The sequence below is a fragment of the Eptatretus burgeri genome, chromosome 9 (assembly GCF_056783735.1).
Source record: "Eptatretus burgeri isolate ZD-2024b chromosome 9, Ebu_testis_v1, whole genome shotgun sequence".
NCBI classification, from domain to species: domain Eukaryota; kingdom Metazoa; phylum Chordata; class Myxini; order Myxiniformes; family Myxinidae; genus Eptatretus; species Eptatretus burgeri.
Genome location: NC_140969.1, coordinates 50,638,284 through 50,659,637, shown reverse-complemented (window position 1 = coordinate 50,659,637; position 21,354 = coordinate 50,638,284). Strand labels below are relative to the sequence as shown.

The 21,354-nt window shown below is 38.5% G+C and overlaps 1 protein-coding gene and 1 long non-coding RNA gene across 3 annotated transcripts in view; one reads left to right on the top strand and one right to left on the bottom strand.

The window, feature by feature from the left end:
- Window positions 1-16,160, top strand: part of LOC147020117 (delta-type opioid receptor-like) — a 216,249-nt gene extending 200,089 nt beyond the window's left edge. For both annotated transcript variants that reach the window (XM_085895142.1, XM_085895143.1), the window contains one exon: window positions 14,591-16,160. In XM_085895142.1, the coding sequence (XP_085751268.1) occupies window positions 14,591-15,129 (539 nt within the window). In that variant the 3' untranslated portion in view covers window positions 15,130-16,160. The remainder of the gene's footprint in view (window positions 1-14,590) is intronic.
- LOC147020116 (uncharacterized) overlaps window positions 1-20,895 on the bottom strand; it is a 37,614-nt gene extending 16,719 nt beyond the window's left edge. Inside the window, exon 1 of the long non-coding RNA XR_015061644.1 lies at window positions 20,236-20,895. This is a non-coding gene — a long non-coding RNA (uncharacterized LOC147020116). The remainder of the gene's footprint in view (window positions 1-20,235) is intronic.
- Between the last annotated feature and the right edge of the window lie 459 nt (window positions 20,896-21,354).

The window sequence follows — 21,354 nt, the reverse complement described above, 5'->3', positions numbered from 1 at the left end:
AATCTTATTAACACAAAATACATGGCCATCATTTAGTCCGAGGAGAAAAATAACTTGAGAAGAAAATAAATGTGTGGAGTGTGAGGTCGACTCCTTCCCTCACCTCACACAGCCCAATGGAGCTGTACCAACCCAAATATGCTGGGGAATTGGAAAGGGGGGGGGGTGGGCAGGAGAATGGAGAAGATGGGCCGTGGAGTGGAGAAGCGGTGCCATGGGACACGCAGCTGCATCTGAGGTGTCCAGATCCATTAGCCAAGTCTGCTCTGGTGTGCAAGATATCCAACGGAAAGCAGCTTGCTCTGTTAATGCTGGGCCCCCATGTCCAGCAGCTCCCCACAAACCAAACCTTGATATACTGCCTCCTTTGCACTATGAGCTCCCCCCTTCTACTCTCACACTAAGCGCACCTGTCTCCTCTCCGGACAAGCTTTTAGGTGTCGACAAAAACCTACTCCATGCAGATTTCATCTCTCAGGACATAGCTTTCTCCCGTCTCGTCTCATGCGAGCCTCTTTCTCAATGGAGCGCATCCAATGAGGGTGTGTCCATGACGCAGCTTGTGGAAAATGCCACTGTTTCTGAGGGAAATTTTCACCACAGCCCCCACCACACCCTATGTACGTGAAAAACACCGCAGGCGTCCTTTAGCCCCTGATATGGTGAAGGAGGAAAGATTGAAAGGAGCAGAGGGGTTTAGAGTAGACCGATGTGGTGAAGAAGTTAAGATTGAAAGGAGCAGAGGGTTTGGAAGGGACCAATGGGGTGAAGGAGGAAAGATTGAAAGGAGTAGAGGGGTTTGGAATAGACCAATGAGGTGAAGGAGAAAAGACTGAGAGTAACAGAGGGTTTGGAACGGACCAATGGGGTGAAGGAGGAAAGATTGAAAGGAGTAGAGGGGTTTGGAATAGACCAATGAGGTGAAGGAGAAAAGACTGAGAGTAACAGAGGGTTTGGAACGGACCAATGGGGTGAAGGAGGAAAGATTGAGAGGAGTGAGGGTGGGGGGGGGGGAGGGGAAGACATCACACTGGGGAAATATAAACTAACCTCAACACATCTCAGTGGAGGATTAATGGGGTTTCTAAGGCAGCCATTCAAATGAATGGGGGGGGGGGGGTAGGGAAAAACTTTCTGACTAACCCCAAAAGCCCAAAATAGGAGACTGATTTCCTCCCCATCCCATACAAGCAAATGTACAATTGAGACTTACTGATTGAAGCACTTCTCCCCCTTCATATTTTCATTCCATTCAAAGAGCGAACCAATGAATATTTGTCCATGTTCTACTTTGGGGAATAACCTAATTTTCTTAACATTCATTTCCATCGAGTATATTCACAAAGATTACTTTGGAACTTAGTTCTTAGTTTATGTGTCTTTGTTGAGCAGAGATGAAATGATAAACTTCTCTTAATGCTCTTGTTTGAGCACCTCCTGAGCCACATATCATTTTGAGATTGCAGTAAATTGTTTTTCCATTGTTCAATTGATAACCATCAACGTTTTCAGTCCATTCAAGGATATATATTTTTTTCTTTACATCCTCCAACTTATTTGTAATTAAATTTATCCACTTATTTGTTTTATCAACTTTTACCACGGTTATTTCTTCAATAAGACTTATTTGATATTTCTCACATTCTTTATGTTTACCATTTAAATGCCCAAGGCTGATTACATATCCACTCTTTGGTTTGGTTATTGCTTGGTTCTATCATTTATAAATCAGTAAAAAGATGGCGGTAGCCCGTTAAAATCCCCAACCCAATATCTTAACACTTGTACTTATAACCATAAGGGAGATTATTGATTCCATTCTCTAAAATATTTTGTTATCATCAAAAGCTCCTAATGCTTTCTTATTTATCTTTTCTGTATATAATTGATGTTTATAACTTCTTATTGTATTCATTTTTCTGTACTCTTCCCTCTTTAAGATTAAACAGTTGTAATAATGCTTAAAGTTTATTGTTTCCTTGATTATATTTTCCTTTATTCCCTTTAGCTTCTTATCACACCTTTCAATGTTATTATTATCAATATATGTAAAAGCATAAGACTTTGATCTCAATCCTATAAAGTCACTCATGACCTTCCCACCCAATTCATCTTTAAACCTACCAATAACCTTTTTATTCTTTGATGAAAACAACACATCACCTGACTTATAATTACTTGTATATATATATATATATATATATATATATATATATATATATATATTTATATATATATATATATATATATATATATATATATATATATATATATATATATATATATATATATATATATATTATCAATAATATCCTCATATACATCACTTGTCTTAATTTCTAATAAAATACTATCTGTATCCATATATAACAATGACACATTATCCTTATACTTTGATTTTAAATTATTATAGTAATAGTCATACATGACTGACTTTGACAAGTCAAGAATTGATGTTTCTATATAAATAGGTTTATCCATTTCAATACTCTCTTTTCATCAAAAGAATAGCACAAAAATTCTCTGAAAACACCTCCGCTCATTCAAAACTTGGTCTATTAATTAACTTTGAGGCCTGTTTCGAAGATGTAGCAAGTCTTATGTTTTGTCGATTCCTAACATTTTCCATAGTCTTTCCAAATACAGCATTATTCATTAATTTATAAAGTCCTTCTCAAAATCTGTTTTTGCTTCTGTTCTCCTTTTTATATTAAAATCAATATACTTCAAAACAAATGACTTTGTTTAAATTTCAAAATCTGATGAATTTTCCTCACTCTCAACCCAGCAGATAAATATTGTCTCAAGTTCCTTTGATGCAAAACATCACTTTCTTTATCATTTAATGTAGTAAGTCGTTTTTCTGGAGATTTACCTTTTATATCGAATGACTGTTGGTAATCACTTAACCATTCTTTTCTTGGACTTTCTTTATCAGAGGCATAACGCATAAGGTCGGTCTCTATGTTTGTGATGAAGTTCTTCTGGATATTTTAAATCAACCTCAAAATAATATCCAACTTCAGCTTCATCCAATTATTTTTGAGAGGAGACAACAATGTCCTGTAAAACTTTTTCATCATGTTTTTCTTTAACCCATTTAAGTTTTCCATAAGGTAAAGATTGAGAATATAGCCCACCCATACAAATTGTTGGCATCATAATACATCAGGTAAGATTTGTCCTCATTCTTATTATAATCAGGAAGATATTTGTTATTTTCTTTAGCATATCTCTTGGAACATACTTGAGATATTCCTCCTCTTTTAGCCTTCTCCATCATTAAAAGCATATCTATATCACTGATTAATTCCAAATTTTGTTTTGTCATTTTTAACATAGCACTCCAAGCCAAACCCGGGGCTGTGTAATAATGAACGGGGTCTAATCCATAAGAATTTTTATTATGACAGACTGTTCTAAAAGTTTGAAACACATGAGCCAATAACATTACATCAGTTTTAAGATACAACTCATGATATTCTCCAAGATTCTTTATATTAAACTTCTCCCAAACCTTTTTAGCTTGTGTATAATCTCTCGGAAATATGAGTTTTATTCATCTTGTCATAGAAAGTTTCCGTTGAAGGAAGTTGTGTTTCTTTAAATTTCTCAAATGAATTCATATCGTCATATGGATATATTCCCTTTTCTGATAAGAGATCAATCTCTTCTTGATTTGAGCAATGTGATTTCAGATTCTGTAAGTTTTTAATATTTGATGCTAAGTTAGATAATGAACTTGCCATAAACTTGTATGTGTCAAGATATCTAATATGGGTTATGGGGGATGTATGAATTGTTTTTGTGAATGAGATGTATTTTTGATCTGTTAGGAATGGCAGAAATAGCTCCAGATGTCTTTGAAAGTTCATTTATGAATAGATGTGTGTCATAGTGAGCGTTGTTGTGAAGAAAGACAGGAATAAAGTTTGGGGGCTTGTTATTAAGATTACAACAGGAATGAGCTGGTCCTCTACATTTACCAGTAAGATGACAGTAATCCCTAACCTTGACCTCTCCCTCAATTTTCTCCTCACAAATATGACAGATACTGTTCTTTCTAAATTCCTTTTTCTCTCCCTTTGTTAATAACATTGGTTTATAGGTTTTAACCATTATTTCTCTTTGTGTTACACAGTCTTTTTCCAATCGTCTTACAAATTCCTCTGAGGCATCTTCTCCTCTATAAAGTTCGAACTTGTATTCAAAACCAACAGATGATTTGATATAATAACAGAAACCACAAGGAGTATGTTTTTGATATTTATTTGTGTAGGATTTATTTGGATTTGGAGAAACAGTATCTATCTTTTCAAGGATACTTTCAAAATCAGCATATATCATAAACGGATGTTTTATAGATTTGTTAAAATCTTTGAATGATATGTTTGAACCTGCTTTTGGTAAATTGATTAAGGTTGATTTATGATTACTACAATATTTCGAATGTTTATTTAATCATTCTCTTGTGTGAAAGGAGTTGAGACATCTCTTACAAGGATATGTTTTACATTTTCTCTTATATAGTTGTGATTTGGTTAATCTTGAGAATTTTTTGATGAAAGCATAATGTGATTTTTCCTTTGAAGTAAAGTAGAGAAGGTCAATGTGTGTTTCATCATTTTTGTAGTTGTTTGAAATTTTTAATATCTGAACTTTGCGAGAATCCGTTAATCCATATTCATTAACAGATAGATTATTCATTTTCTCAAATTTAGGAATATCTCTCAATGACATTGGAAACTTTAAATCTTTAACATTTAATGTATTCTCGTATTTCTTATAATGTTCAACCCTTTCAGGATTCCATTGAGGAGGATGTAAGTGAGCAAGAACAGACTGTAGAAAACATTTCTTATCTTTGTTTTGAATATTAACAACGGCTTTCTTAAGTTTTATCTCTTTTGGTAAATCAATATAAGAAGAAGCTTGAAGAGGATCTGATTTTAATATGTGTATATCTAAAAAGATTATTTTTGTAAGAGCAAATCCACTACCTACTGCAGTGTTATCAACATCTTGTTCTTGTCTCTGGAGTTCATTGTAATCATCACATCTTACAAAATCTTGAAATGATGAGATAAAGTGAGGGTTTGTCCTCATATTGGGAGTAGTTTCATCAACTTCTCTTACTATATTCAATTTTACTCCCATATGAAACTTAATTGTTTTCATTTCACTTAATGTGTTTTTAATTATCGTTTCAATACTTTGTTTAACCATATCAACAGCTTCAATGATTGAAGATGGTCCAGGGTCTTGAAAGTGAAACAATCTCACTTTTATAATGCCCCATCAGTGTTTTCAATGGAGAATTTAGTGGCACCTTCCCTTTCTTCATTGTTCTTGTGTTTGCATGATTGAAGGTGTTTATTATAATTTTTTCTAAGAATATCATTATCACATCTATCACAATGTTTTGTTTCTTGGTCAAGTGGAGATATTAGTCTGAAAAGATTGAATGTGTGTTTGCTGGTTTGAAGGTGTTTTTTAAAAACATTTATATTCATGATTACAAACATCGCTTTACGTTGTATTCACCATATTTATAAAACAAAACTTTGCTTAAAATAAAATTTTCTTGATGAAAATTCCATTTAATTTATGGGTGAATCTGTGCTTAAAACCATTTTATCCTCCAACTTTTTTCACTTCATAAATACAATGTATCAAGACACAAATGACAAGTTTCAATCAATCTCTTCATTTGTAAAAGATACTGAGAAATATGTCAAGGATGTAAAATTGAATAAAGATAAATATAACAACTATTGGATAAAAACAATTATGGTGAATAATATGAGTTCTTCAATTTCCTTCAGTGGAAGGGCTTTTAGTCTATCTGGAAGAACATCAATTAAAGTAGCTCGAACAAAAGTTTCTCCTCTCCTTCTGGCAATATATTCAAAACTAGAAAAAGCAATGAAACAAGAAAAAGTATCAAAAAAGAAAAACCTTATGTATGAAGCTTCAGAAAGAAAAGATAAGACCATCTGTAATATGCAAGGAGAAATTTGTATTTTTTTCAACAACCCGAAAGATGTAAATCCTGATGAAATAAAGGATGTTAATGTATCAGGTGAATTGACATTTCGTTCAATAGTAGTTAAGGATCATTTTAAAATTACCTTTAATATAAAAAATGTAGTAGTTGAATCTGTTAATGAAAAAAATATATATAGATATAGATGGTTATGTTTTTTCGACTAATTAAATTTGAGTCAGTATTCAACTGAAGATTTTGAAGATTATGACAGTGATAATAGTATCTCTGTTGGAACAGAAGACAGTTATGATACTGAGAGTTTGTATTCAAATGATAGTTATGAAAGTAGTTTTATAGATGATTGTGAAAGCACCAATGAAAGTACGAAAGATGAATTTTATTTGAAGTAAAGTTTTACTTTATAAATATGAATAGTTGATGAGATCTTGAGCCTCTTGAATTCCTTGATTCCTCCATATGACAAATTTGAGAATTGTCCTGCATGTGATAGAGTGGGATTAAACACAGAGTGAAAAGCTTATAAACAATGTATATTCTGTGATTATCTTCTCATTAATGATAATAAAAAATATAAAAAGGCATATAATTCTTTTCGATTTACACCAAAAATGAATTACTTTCCAATATTGATTGGAGAAATGAATGTGTAAAGTATGAGGGTGATAACACACCTTTCCTTAGAATGGAAGAAACTGAACGTATTGGAGAAATGTTCAAAGGATTGTTATTATATAATATTCACCGTTGTCATTTTCAGGGAAATATCAACAAAAGATATTGTATAAATAAAATAATGGATATCTTGAAATTAAACCCGAACTTAGGATAAAATATAGAATTTCTAAAAAAGACTATCATAGCTTAAATAACCTGTTGTCCAAATATATAAATGAATGATTTTTTCCCCCATTTGGGAAAATAAGATAAAATTTAACAACCATAAAAATCTTTCAAATTCATTAGGATGTCTCATAGTTGGTTCAATCGGATGTGGAAAAACCTGCTTACTTTTAAAAATGCTCCTTACTCCCAACTTTTTAGATTATGATAATTTAATAATTTTTTTAAAAGTCAAGCTTTCAACCTGAGTATCAACTACCCTCACAAGGTTTTAATGCTGGTCTTCAAAAAGAAGATATAATCGGTTTATTTAAACTTCAAAACAAACTAAATGATTACAACATTGAAGATATAATACAACTATTTTGTGATACACAGAAATATAAAAAGAAATCAAAGCCGATAACTTGTATTCTTAGTGATAATACGGATGATATGCCTTCTCCCCAAGATTTGGATAAATCAAAAAAGAACCTCGTTATCTTTGATGATTGTGTTAATGAGAGAAACCAAACGGTAATGGATAGCTACTACACAAGAGGGAGACATTCTTCTTGTAATGGTATTTATCTTAGTCAATCATACTTTCAACTCCCTCGTCGCTCAATAAGAAACGATGCTAATTCTTTTCTATTCTTCAAGTTAAATTCAATAGATATAAACAATTTTTGGAGAGACAATTGTTCTACATTATGTAGTAAAAAGGAATTTGGGGATTATATGAAGCACAGGACTGAAAAATATAAATATACTGTTGTGAAACAAGATGGGATATTAAGGGATATATTTTTTATTTTATAAACAATTACATATATAAATGACAACTATTATTATAAATCTTGTGGGTAAATCTAATTCTGGAAAAAAAACTTTCATAAGTCAAGGTTCTTGTATCGTACAAATGAGAATATTTTAAATTTGCTTTAAAAACACCCTGTGATACGCATTGTATCTACAACAACTAGAGCAATAAGACCTGGAGAAGTAGAAGGTGAAGATTATTACTATATTTCAGTCGAGGAACATATGCGATTGAGGAATGAAGGTCAAATATTTGAGGAGGTTTCTCTTGGTACAACAAAATATTCACATTGTAAGAGTAAGTTAAAGAAACTAAAATCTAATGGTCTTGGGATATTAGAAACTAATCCAGATAGACAGATAGTCAGAGACAGATAGACATAGATAGACAGACAGATAGAGAGACAGTGACAAACAGAGAGACAGAGATAGACAGACAGACAGAGACAGACTGACAGACAGATAGAGAGAGACAGATAGAGAGACAGAGAGATAGAGAGACAGAGAAAGACAGAGACAGAGAGATAGACAGAGACAGACACACACGCACGCACACACACACACACACACACACACACACACACACACACACACACACACACACGCACGCACACACACACACACACACACACACACACACACACACACACACACACACACACACACATACACACACACACATACACATACACATACACATACACATACGCACACTCACACACATGCACACACATGCACATATACACATACATATATATACATATATATATATATATACACACACACACACACACACACACACACACACACACACACACACACACACACACACACGGAGACAGAGACAAAGTGATCATTTCTCACCTTGGACTCGAGTCATTCAAGATCAAAGGACGTGAGAGGACTTCTTGCCATCCAAGAAAAATATCATTCAAATCTCTTCTGAACGATTGAATGTCTTTAAGAAAGTCATTCATTTTTATCCACTCATCATGTAATTCAGATAACTCATTTTCAACATCAGTTATGAACGATGTTCTTATTGGGGACAACCTGTTAGAAAAAAAACAATAATTTAGTCGTATAGTGATTTAATTCTGTATTAAACAACAAATAATGAATTGGGTTGAGATCTCACCTGTCATCTTGTGAAAATGATTGATCTGCAAGGTTGTAGTAATAATCTGAACGCTTCATTTTCGTAACAAAACACGAACGGCACACAAGTTGGTTTGAATAAGCAACTTGATGACGTAATGGGAGATTTCACAACAATGGTTTTTTCCAGGGTGTGTTCCCACATAGGAAATGACTTCGGAATTTTTTTTGGCTTGGTTCGGGCGAGGCAGCTTGACTGCCCTCAAACTGACTTGTTTTAACACGAAAATGAAACATCGTGCTTTGAATGATTTTGATAAAACCTACGTTTAAAAGCTGTATTTAGCTCAACTTTTACTGTTAGTGTTCTGATGATTTCAGATATAACCATGAGAGACGTGGGCACAGAATACTTCCTCATTTTCACGGTACGACTGTGCTCTTAAAACACTTCCCCATTTTACAAAACCGAATGAGGGATTTACATTTTACAAAACCGAGTGAGGGATAAAGTGAATAAAGGTGATGAATGTAGTAGGAAAATTAAGTTATTCCCCAAAGTAAAACATGGCCAAATATTCATTGGTTCGTTCTTTGAATGGAATGAAAATATGAAGGGGGAGAAGTGCTTCAATCAGTTAGTCTCAATTTTACATTTGCTTGCATGGGAGGGGGAGGAAATCAGTCTCCTATTTTGGGCTTTTGAGGCTTGAGTCAGTCTCAATTTTACATTTGCTTGTATGGGAGGGGAAGGAAATCAGTCTCCTCTTTTACATTTGCTTGTATGGGAGGGGGAGGAAATCAGTCTCCTATTTTGGGCTTTTGGGGCTTGAGTCAGTCTCAATTTTACATTTGCTTGTATGGGAGGGGGAGGAAATCAGTCTCCTATTTTAGGCTTTTGAGGCTTGAGTCAGTCTCAATTTTACATTTGCTTGTATGGGAGGGGAAGGAAATCAGTCTCCTCTTTTACATTTGCTTGTATGGGAGGGGGAGGAAATCAGTCTCCTATTTTGGGCTTTTGGGGCTTGAGTCAGTCTCAATTTTACATTTGCTTGTATGGGAGGGGGAGGAAATCAGTCTCCTGTTTTGGGCTTTTGGGGCTTGAGTCAGTCTCAATTTTACATTTGCTTTTATGGGAGGGGGAGGAAATCAGTATCCTCTTTTACATTTGCTTGTATGGGAGGGGGAGGAAATCAGTCTCCTATTTTGGGCTTTTGGGGTTAAGTCAGAAAGTTTTTCCCTTTCCCCCCCCATTCATTTGAATGGCTGCCTCAGAAACCCCATTAATCCTCTACTCATGTCCACCCCCAAAAACCCTGAGACAAGGGGCCAAGGTCGACCTACACACAGACTATATATAAATAACTCATCCTCGGGTCTCCCACCGATCCATGTATGCTTCCCCCCTGGGGTATGTTTCCAAAACGGTCACAATATTATAAAGCGGGAATCTCCATTTGTCCATCCCTGAACTACTCCCTCAGTTTTGGGGCTAGCCCCGCCAAACCTTCTGGGGAACCTTTTGGGGTCCCAGCCAGTGTCCAAAGGTGGGTGGGAGGTTTCATAAATACCTCTATACAATTATGACTGAGTTTCGATCTGTACGAAGCTGTTCTCGATCCAGATGTAATGTCAGAACGGCATTATCGTATTAATTTTTATTCATGAATTTTTTTAATAGTGTTAATTTTTATGCCTGGTGTTGGCTTCATGGTTTGGGTGGTGGGCTTGGAATTCGAGGATCCTGAGTTCAAATCCCGCTCAGATGTTGAATTAATCCCAGGTGGGGTCGATTCAGCCTGTCATCCTTCTTAGGTCGGAAAAATGAGTACCAGCTTGCTGGTATGATTAAGCCATTGAAATATCCTGTGTTGGAGTGGTGACCGGTCCATTGGTGTGGTGACCGGTCCAGGATTATGCCCAATAGTCCAGGAGACTGCTTTGGCAGCATTGATGCTCTGTTCTTGTGTTCTCTGTGTGGAGTATGGTCCTGATGAATGGATGGATTAATTTTTGATTGGAATAAAAATGTAGAGAGATTGAGTTTAACGGTAAAATTATGAAATGATGTGAGGGTTTCCACCAGTGACATTCGTGGATTTGGCATTTACCATTGACATAATTGAAATATAACCCACCTTACTTCTGTTGGGGTCAGCTGAAGGAAGTTTTTTGCCCAAGTGCTTCACAAACCTGTCCATGCCTGAAGTTCAATTGAAGGAGCAACAGGAATGTGGAATTTCTTGGTTCATGGTTTGGCATTCGCTGTTTCCACTCTGTCTGTTTGCATTTGGCTTCCTCCCTTGCATAGCACGGGCACCTCGCTAGTCATCAAAAATGCACTGCAGCTCCTCTGATATCACAAAACGTGTCGCTTCGGATACAATAATATAATTTAGTCCATAAGTGCACTGTAGCCCCTCTCGCGAAGTCGAACGTCGATGCACACATGATAGTATATAACACCAGAGAGGATACAGCAATGCACCATGGTTCCACAAATATACCTAGATAAAGAAATCGGAGATTGCACAGCCTCGCCAAGATTTGTATTTTTGGTGTGTGTGTGTGTGTGTGTGTGTGTGTGTGTGTGTGTGTGTGTGTGTGTGTGTGTGTGTGTGTGTGTGTGTGTGTGTGTGTGTGTGTGTTGGCGCGCGCGCGATGCATCGACGACATAGGTTGATGTTAATTTTGCAGACAAACAGATCTTTTCGGTTTTATTGTATAGATTCACGTTCCGAGCATATGTATGTATTTTATAGACATACTGTTATTCCAATTCTACTTATTCAATACACGTACTCACGTTCCAATCGTACTTACTTTATAAACATATGTACGTTCTCATAGTATGTCGTTGATAGAAAAACCACGTTCATAACAGTACGTCCTTTGGAGACGCACTCACATTGTAGTAGTACGTACTTTATAGACATATTTGCATTCTAATTGAACTGCACATGCTGTATTTCATGGAGGTACTTGCATTCTTATAGTCTGTACTTTATAGACGTATTCACATTCTAATTGTCCATACTTTGGCGATGCACAGTTGACATAGGATAACGTGTAATACCTGCCACCAGGTGGCGCTTGTGGCCTATGTTTTGCACATTTTGTGTGGATAGATAGACAGACAGACAGACAGACAGACAGACAAACAAACGGACCCAAATGCAATACCTTCTGGCGAGGGTAACGAGAAAGCATCTCAAAATGCAAAGCCTGTTGGCCCCCTTGTACTCGAACTAAAGTTGATGAAAACGACAGTTTAAAAATATATTCGAGTATTGTACATTTTATTCATTTGTGTTCTCCATTTTCTCATAATAAAGCTTTGTCGAACATTTGATGACAAAAGCTCAAATTGTAAAAATGGTATGGCCTGGACAGACAGACAGACAGACAGACAGACAGACAGGCAGACAGGCAGACAGGCACACAGCTCATACACCCAGAAGTGATTACAAAACCTCATCTCCCGCTGTGCCGGGGAAGGGCTCATCATACACTGTTGCTCTTGTGATACAGACAACAGTAAAGCGTTGTCATTTAAGATACAATAATGTCATTATTAGCCTGGTGTTGGCTTAGTGGTTACGGTGGCTGGCTTGGGATCCTAGGGTCCTGAGTTTGAGCCCTGTTTGCTGCTGAATTAACACCAGGTGGGGTTGACTCGGTCTGTTATCCTCCTGAGGTTGGTGAAATGAGTACCGGTGTACTGGTATTGGGGGCACAGCATCAGTGGCACAGCTGTGGTGCAAGAATTGTGCCAAATAGCCAAGAAAAAACTGCTTTGGCAGTTCCAACTGCTCTGTTCAAGAGTATGTAAGGGTCCACAATGTAATTGTCTTTTCAGATTCCACAATGCGCTGTTGTTCAACCTTGGTTGTACATAGACACATTGCAACCTGTATATCACTGTGTTCTGATTATTTTAATCAACTTCCTGTGTCCATTGTCTCGCCCTCACTTCAGTCTTTCAAATGAGCTGCCCAACCTGATCATGCACTCACCTATGCACATATAGGATCTCATCTACACATGCTGATTCTTTCTAATTTGGTTCCTCTCCAGGCCATTGTTACTTGCTTTTATCGTATTCCTCTTTTCCTCCTTGTGTATGTACACCCTCTCACACTCCCACCCGTACCATTTCGTAGTCTGTAAACCTACTGCCCTTTGGCATTAAACTCCTCCATTGAGCCAAGACCTTCATACATAAAAGTGGATCAAAGGGGAAACAGGAGGATAACAATGTATGTATGACCACAACAGGAGAGGAGACTCAGGCAAAGTGTGGGCAGGGTGTGAATGTGTGAAGTAAAGTTCAGAAGTGAAATTGGGAGAGATCAGGAGGTGGAGCTTGGCAGCAGACTTGATCTCAACCAATTTTTCTCACCTTACTTTGATTCACGTCCAGCATGATTGGAGAAATGCTGCCCAATTGCCATGCCAACATTGGGAGGCCCTGTAGGCCGTCATGTACGTTTTTGGACCAAAATTGCACCCCAGTGACCCTCTTGCTGAATGCTCACCTTCATTACTTTATTCTTATATTTTCTCATCTGTTGTACCAAGTCCTTGTGTCTGTTGTTTTGTCCCCAAAAGTGCTGCCAATCATCACCTCAAGCTTTCTCCCACACCCACCCCTGCTCTATATGACCTCTCCTCTCTCTATTTCTCTCCTATTCAATCCCACCTACTGTACTTCCATTCTGCCATTCATTCACTCATCTGCAATATTTGTGTTTCCCTGTTTCCCTTTCACCTTCTGTCTATTTGTGAAACTGCTGATCTTTATCGTTTACCTCCTTGTCCTTCATGAGCCTAGATTTCTCTCTAAAAAAAATCTTATGTCCCTCACCATATGAATTGCCCTCTTGATGAGATGGTGAGAAAAGTATGAACTGATGAAGGATAGAGTGTAGTGTTGTGAAATGGTGCCCAGAGATGAATTCCCCTTTCTCTTGTGCACGATGTGGATATTTCCTTCTTCCCTATTTGTACAATGTCTGAGTATACAGTATTTATTACCTCCACCACCGAAGGTGAAAGAGGTTATGTTTTCACCCCTCTCTGTCTGTCTGTTTGTTTTTGTGTAGGATATCTCAAAACGTTGTGAACGGATCCGGATGAAATTTGGTGGGCAGGTTGGGTGTGTGACCAGGTCGAATTGATTGGATTTTGGTGAAGATCCTGATCCGGATCCGACTACTGTAATTTTTTAAGTGATTCTTCACCATTGAGAGATTGGGCTAAAAATGATATATAGCACAATATCTCAAAAAAAAGTTGTTGACGGATTCACATGAAACTAGGCGGACACGTTGGGTGTGTCACAAGAAAGAATTGATTCGATTTTGGTGAACATCTGAATCTGGATCTGGATACAATAATTATTTAATTTTCAAAGTGATTCTTCACCATTGAGAGATGGGGCCAAAAACAATATCGTACGATCTAGCATGATATTTCAAAAATGTAATGATTGGACTCGATATGTTCTCGTGGATCAGGCATTATGTGGCAGAGGTATGTGTTCCACCAAGTGCCCTTGTAGTTTTCCTTTATTAGGTCAGTTGCGTGTGTGCGCGCGTGTGTGCGCGCGTCCGTGCGTGCGTGTTTTTTTAATGTACAGAAAATGTTAGATGTGCAAAATATCCTTTCCATACACCTGAATCTCCTTTTGTTTCCATTTCTGTAACAGTAAGAAAAAAAAAAGTACAGATTGATAAAGATGCATATTCAAGGGAAGAGTAAATGTAAAGTGATGCAAAATCTTGCCAATTTTGTTCAATCGAAATGTTGAATCTTTTCTGCTTCACTTTTTTTTTGCAGACAACGTCCAGTGTTTACTCGACTTCCCAGATGCATTGTCATATTTGGAGACCTTCCTCCATATATTTGTTTTTGTTTTTGCATTCATCTTCCCTGTGCTCATCATAACGGTTTGCTACAGTCTCATGGTTCAACGTCTCCGCAGCATTCGCTTACTGTCTGGCTCCAAAGAGAAGGATCGAAACTTGCGCCGCATCACTCGAATGGTCCTCATCGTCGTTGCAGTCTTCATCATCTGCTGGACTCCCATTCATATATTCGTCATTGTCGAGGCCATGGTCATCTTACCCAGCACTCCAGCAGTAACCACTGCCTGGCACTTTTGCATTGCCCTTGGGTATACCAACAGTTGTCTCAACCCTGTGCTGTACGCGTTCTTAGATCACAATTTCAAGCGCTGCTTCCATGAGTTTTGCCTGCCAGTGATGGTTCGTGGAAACGTGGAGCCACACCGTCCCTCTGCATGCTCCCGCAGCCCACTGCCAAACAAGGCTCCTTCGGCAGGTTCCTTACCAGAACGAATGCAGCAGCCTGCATGACTAGGCCTGGTTCCCATTGGGGATGTTATTTTACCAGACATGTCACGACTGGATCCATCATCGGAATTTACTCAAATCACTTCTGCCCCCTTGATCAGTCCCCACACCCATTCAATTGAATTAACTCCTTTGTAGTTGTAAGTGCAAAAAAAATACTTTTCAGACGATGCCTCTGCTTGGATCCAAGGTGGTATAGAATTAAACTTCTGAACTTAAAATTTTGTTAACTGATCAGTATGAATTGTAAAATATAAACAGTTTGCTTTGCCCTCCCAGTGCTGTAATATATTGTATAAACTTCATGGTAAAGCAATTGGCCCAAGTTAATGGAAGGCTACGAAAGCAACTGTGCTTTAATGAGTCCATTATTGTAAATAAAATCACAATTGGCAGGACGAAGTAAACCAAGTTAAATATTGACACAGTAAAGAAAACTATAGTTTAAGGTATACTGTGTACTTACTTTTACAACTATCTAGTAATATGTCTTGATGTAATTTATTCACAATTGTTTATTGTAGAATTTCGTTGGTGGAATCCATGCACTTGTGCCTCGACCTTGAGTGAAAAATGGAGCAACACCATGTGTTGCTGGCTCCGCCATTTGTTTATTTATGAGAAAGAATGTGGATTGATTTCAAGTTTGGGCATGTTGGAGGAGGGTGTGGATGTGCTAGAAGAACCTGCTTTGCAGGCTTTTTATGTAGAACATAAGGTTTATTAACCTGCGCTCACGAAGTGAAAAGTGGGTTGAAGCTATCGGTCGTGTACGAACGTGTCTGCATTTTGTTATTCCCTTTTCTCTGCAACCGCTTGGCGGATCGATCCAAAATTTTCACCATAGATTGAAACTCGGTGCCTGTCCCATTGGAAATAAGTGTGATTTTTTAATTATGTCATCGGTGCCTTCTTTATGACATAATTGCATAAATAGAACACTACATCAAATCAATATGAAAATTTTTGAAGGTCATCTAGGGATAAATTGGTCAACAGAAAAAAATTGATGACGCCATCAGTCACGTAGTTCAGCAGCCATATATATTTATATATATATATATATATATATATATATATATATATATATATATATATATATACATTCAAAAATCTTCTCCAAAACAGCTGAACAGATTGAGGTGAAACTTTACATGTATGACCGCCTTTCCATGACGAATGAAAAGATCCCACCTATGATGTCATGGGTCATGGTTTGGCAGCCGTATTAGATTTACCGTAAAGCCTTTTTTTAATCTTCCTCTCCAAAATAGCTGGACAGATTGAGGAGAAACTTTACACGCATGGTCCCCAAGCCTTGGGGATACCAGGGTGTTCACAAATAAGTGATCAGTCACATGATTTGGCAGCCACGTTGGATTGAAGGAAAAAAATTTTTTAATTTGAACTGTTACATCAATTGATGTAAAACGTCACAATTATGATATTTTAGTGATGAGGAATATTTGTTTGAAATTTGGTCTGACAGCCATAATTATTTCATTTTTAGCTCGCCTGTTCGAAGAACAGAGAGCTATATATAGCGATACCCCCGGCATGAGCGGCAGCGGCAGCGGGAGCGTGAAAATGTTAAAGTTTTTGGTGCAAGTTATTTCCTTTCTAATGTTTTTATCTACCACACTATTTTTTACTGATTACAATATACAAATACATATATTGCTTTAAAATTATTTGGATCAGACTTCACTGCAATGCTTGATGAAAAATATTATTAGACTAGTCTTTTAAAAACGAAAAAGGATAAATGTATAAACAGGTGAGCATTGGGTGGCTTTGACACCACTCTGGTTTATTTATGACGTCAGGTGCCTGCGTTATGATATAAATGCATACATAGAATGCTACATCCGATCAGTGTAATTAAAAAAAACAGAAGAGTTGGCTCGCACCAAGTCCTTCTCAAGACTGTGCCGGTAAGTATTCTTTGAATAGCATATAGTTATTATTATATGATTTCCCTTCCAACAAACTTTGACGCAGGAGGAAGCATCAACCCATCGAAGCCTGCATTATTACAACGACCAATGGTTGTTTATTCGTGCTCTATCGTTTTCAAATCCTGAGCATCAAGCACGGAAGCACCATATACCATTTTTAGTCTTTGGTATGACTCACATGGTTCCAACCGCTGACCTCCCAGACTCAGAGTGGATGCTCTAACCTTTATATCACCAAGACTGGTTGGTTTTAAGGATTATTCTGGTTTATATCAGCAACAGTTTTAACCGCTTGTCCACTTTCACACCCTCCAGTACATAAGTAACCTGGGACTTTTTTTTTTTTTGTATACCTTGGTCGAGGCTCGTATGAGAGCTAACGCACAACTCACAGCAAGGAGGCATGAGACAAGAGGGGCGGGAGTGGAAGGGACAAAACAGTGGGGAACAGACACATTAGGTGAACTGTGGAAGGGAGAGGGATGGGGATGGGACGGGGAACATGGCGAAGAGAAGATGGACATTTCAGAGACTTTCAGGAAGGAAAGCAGGAGAAATGAAGGAAGTGGGCTTGGGTGGATTATCGGGGGTAGAAAAGATCGAGGATTTGGATGGGGGAAGATAAGAGGTGGTGGTGAACAGCTGTTTTGAAAGCCTGGAGGGAAGAATGGTAAAGAATAGAGTGAGGAAGTTTATTCCAAAGGCGGGAAAAAAAGAGGAATGAAAGAGTGAATATGAGCAGTGATCCGTGATTTTGGTAGTTTTACCAGAAGGGGGTTGTTGGCGGACCTTGAGCGCCCTGTGGAAATGTGGTGGGGACAAATCGCAGAGAGAGCAGGGGGGGCAAGGCTGGAGAGGAGTCGGTAGAAGACAGAAAGACCACCGACCAACCTGCGGTGATTGAGTGAGAGGCCCAAAGACTCAGCTTCATTGCGGGAGATGCCGATGATCTTAAATGCCCTGGTTTCGACAGCGTGAAGCCGAGAAAGGTGGGAGGCAGGAGCACCAGCCCAGAGGGGAGAGCAGTACTCCATCAGGCTACGGACAAAAGCTTTGTAAGTGGTCAGGAGCTCAAGAGGGCCGAGGAAGGACTTAGCACGACGGAGGATTCCCAGTCGGCGACTGGCTTTTGAGGCAAGGTTGGAAATGTGACTTTCCCAGGAAAGGTCATGGCAGATAGTGAGACCTAGAAGCTTGAAAGAAAAGACTTCTTCCAGAGGATTGTTGAGAAAGTGGATGGGGGGTTTTGTAAACGGTCCTTTCGAAGAGACATAGTGAGAGTGTGAGATTTGTCTGGATTGAAAGACATGTTCCACGTGTTGGACCAGTTTGTGATTTTATCCAGATCTGCAGTGAGCGAAGAAGCTGCTGCTTGCCGGTCTGAGGGATGACAGATGGTACGGCAGAGGGTGGAGTCATCGGCAAAGAGAAATAGAGGATTTTCCAGAGAGTCCGAGAGATCATTGATGAAAACCAGAAAAAGAACAGGGCTCAGAACGCTACCTTGAGGAACTCCAGCCTGCACAGGAAGAGGGGATGAAAGAACTCCATTTAGGGCCACACGTTGACTGCGACAGGAGAGGAAGTCTGCGAGCCATGAGTGGAGATGGCCTTGAATACCATGGGAAGAGAGTTTGGTGAGTAGGGCAGGGTGCCAGACTGTGTCAAAAGCACGTGATATGTCCAGGGATACGGCTCGGATTTCCTGTCTGGCATTGAGGACCTCCATCCATTGATGGGAGAGCAGAAGCAGCATATCCAGGGTAGAGTGACCTTGTCTGAAACCAAATTGATGATTGGAAATCAAGCCATTGGAGAAGAAGAAGGATTTCATGTCTGAAGCGATGATGGATTCCATCACCTTGCTGATGATTGGGAGAAGGCTGATTGGTCTGTAGTTACAGGGATCTGTTTTTGCTCCTTTTTTATGCAGGGCAGTGATGTTAGCAGATTTCCAAGCAGATGGCAAATGACCTTGGGCAAATGAGAGGGTGAATAGAACAGAGAGAGGGTGAGCAAGAGCAGAAGAGCAGGCTTTGAGGACACGTGGGCTGATGCTGTCTGGACCGGTTGCAGAATCTGACTCGAGGTTTGAAAGCAAGCTCTCCACCTTGTCAGGAGAAAAGGATACAGAGTCCAGGGACAGTTGTCTGCGACTGGGTAAAGTGGGTAGAGATAGTGATGGGTTTAGGACACAAGATTTAGCTGCAAACACCGAGTTTAGACATTCAGCTTTATCACGTGTGGAATCAGCAGTGCGGCCATTTGAGGTAAGGGAGGGGATGGAGGGGGAACATACACCAGAAACAGATTTGATTAAACGCCACCAGGATTTTGAGGAGGGAGAGAGGTTTGAGAGTTCAGACTTGAGATGAGAAAGATGTTGTTTTCTGGCTCTCCTGAGGGTAGATACACATTTGTTCCGAGCTTTGTGGAAAGAACTTCATGAAAAGACTTCATGAAAAGGAAGCTTCAGAGAATTTAGCGATATCATGACCCAGGAAGAAAATGACCTGGTTCTACTCAAAAGCCTAATGTGTACACATGCAGTCGTGTTCACATGGAGTTGCAATGACTGAAGAACCAAAGACACTGTAATAATTGCAGGATATTAATCCTAAAATGATGTTTTTGTGTGCTGAGGAGCTGCGAAAGACAACCCCCATGGTGCATGCAATTAGCAAACCACACTCAAGAAGGTACCAAACCACACCCTGCATCATGGAGCTAGTTGTGGCTCGGATGTTGAGCAGTTCGAGTAAACAGTCTGGTTATCAAAATATTAGTAACACAGCATGCATGCCGCAATGTTAACAGAAAATGAACTTTATTTACAACTTACTCAAATTACAAAAAAAACTATTCTTATCTCAGCAAATACATAAGAGCTACAGTTCACCAAAATGCATCAGTTCACAATCTGAAACTCAAACCAGGGTGGCAGCACATGATATACAGGTGCTTTAAGATGTTTCAAGCACGTGATAATTGACTTGGCTATGTAGTGAGCAGTAGACAGTTGCATTTAATTTGTAACACATGCAATTTCAAATCAGATGGTAAAGCAGTACTGGAAGACGATGTTATAAGATCAGTGCAACGCAAGGGTGCTGAGAAACAGTGCTTTGTTTATCATCTCTGTAAAGCATACCGGTTTGGAATCATGATGTCAACCTTGCCTTGGGGAACTCTTCCACCATGCCACTGGGCATTGCCAGCCTGATTGTAGCACATGAGCCTTGAAGAAGCAACACACCCTGAACAAAGTTGCTCCCCACTGCAGCCGAGGCTGTGTATGCTGAACCTATTAGTGTCATTTCTAAGGGAGAACACACCCAAGCATGGCTCAGTGAGATGTGATCCCAGCGAAGCTACTTGCCCAGTGTCCTTCTTGATGTTCCTCATGTTTGTCTCTGGTGTCATTGTCCTTTTATACCTAGCATTCCAAGTACATACCTCACCCCTCAAAAACCAATCAGAGGGCTTTCCCCAAGGCCTGGACTAGTTTCCACTTAACTGGGCAAATATTTGCTCCATGATCATTATCATTTGGTATGGAGTTTGTGGTTGCTGGTTGCACCATTGCTAGGTGCACGGCTGTACCGCTGATACAGTGCCCCGTTTCCAGTAAGCTGGTGCTCATTTTGCCGACCTCGGAAGGATGACAGGCTGAGTCAACACACCTGATATTATGTAACGGAATGACAGGGGCTCAAACTCAAGACCCTAACACCTTAAGACAGTCACCTTAACTGTTAAAGCCAATGCCAGACTTGACTCCATGATGACTGTTGCTGAACTTCATGGTGAATTCTGATACATGCTAGCTCTAGCCTACCTATTCATTCTCACTACAATAATAAACGTATTTCACATTTCTCTACTCTTTACTTCACAAGTATTACAAATACTCAACAATTACAAAACAATAATGGTGCATGTTATAAATTACAATTCCCATAATGACAATAATTCCATCGTCAACTGCTCCACTCGATCAAAGCAAAACATCACAATAAAATCCAGAAATTCTCATTTTCATATAACAATGTGTTATGATTGTCACTTTCAGTGTTCTTGATTCATTCCTTGGAATCCCAAACTCAGCAAACAACCAAATTATATTACAATAAATTTTTTTTAAATAATGTGAGAACAAAAAGTTAAATTTGATGCTGAACATTAATTGGTGGCCTTTGGCTTTAAGTCAAAGATTTATTTTTATAAGTTTGATATTAACCATTTTGTTCTGCTGGATTAGTAATAACAC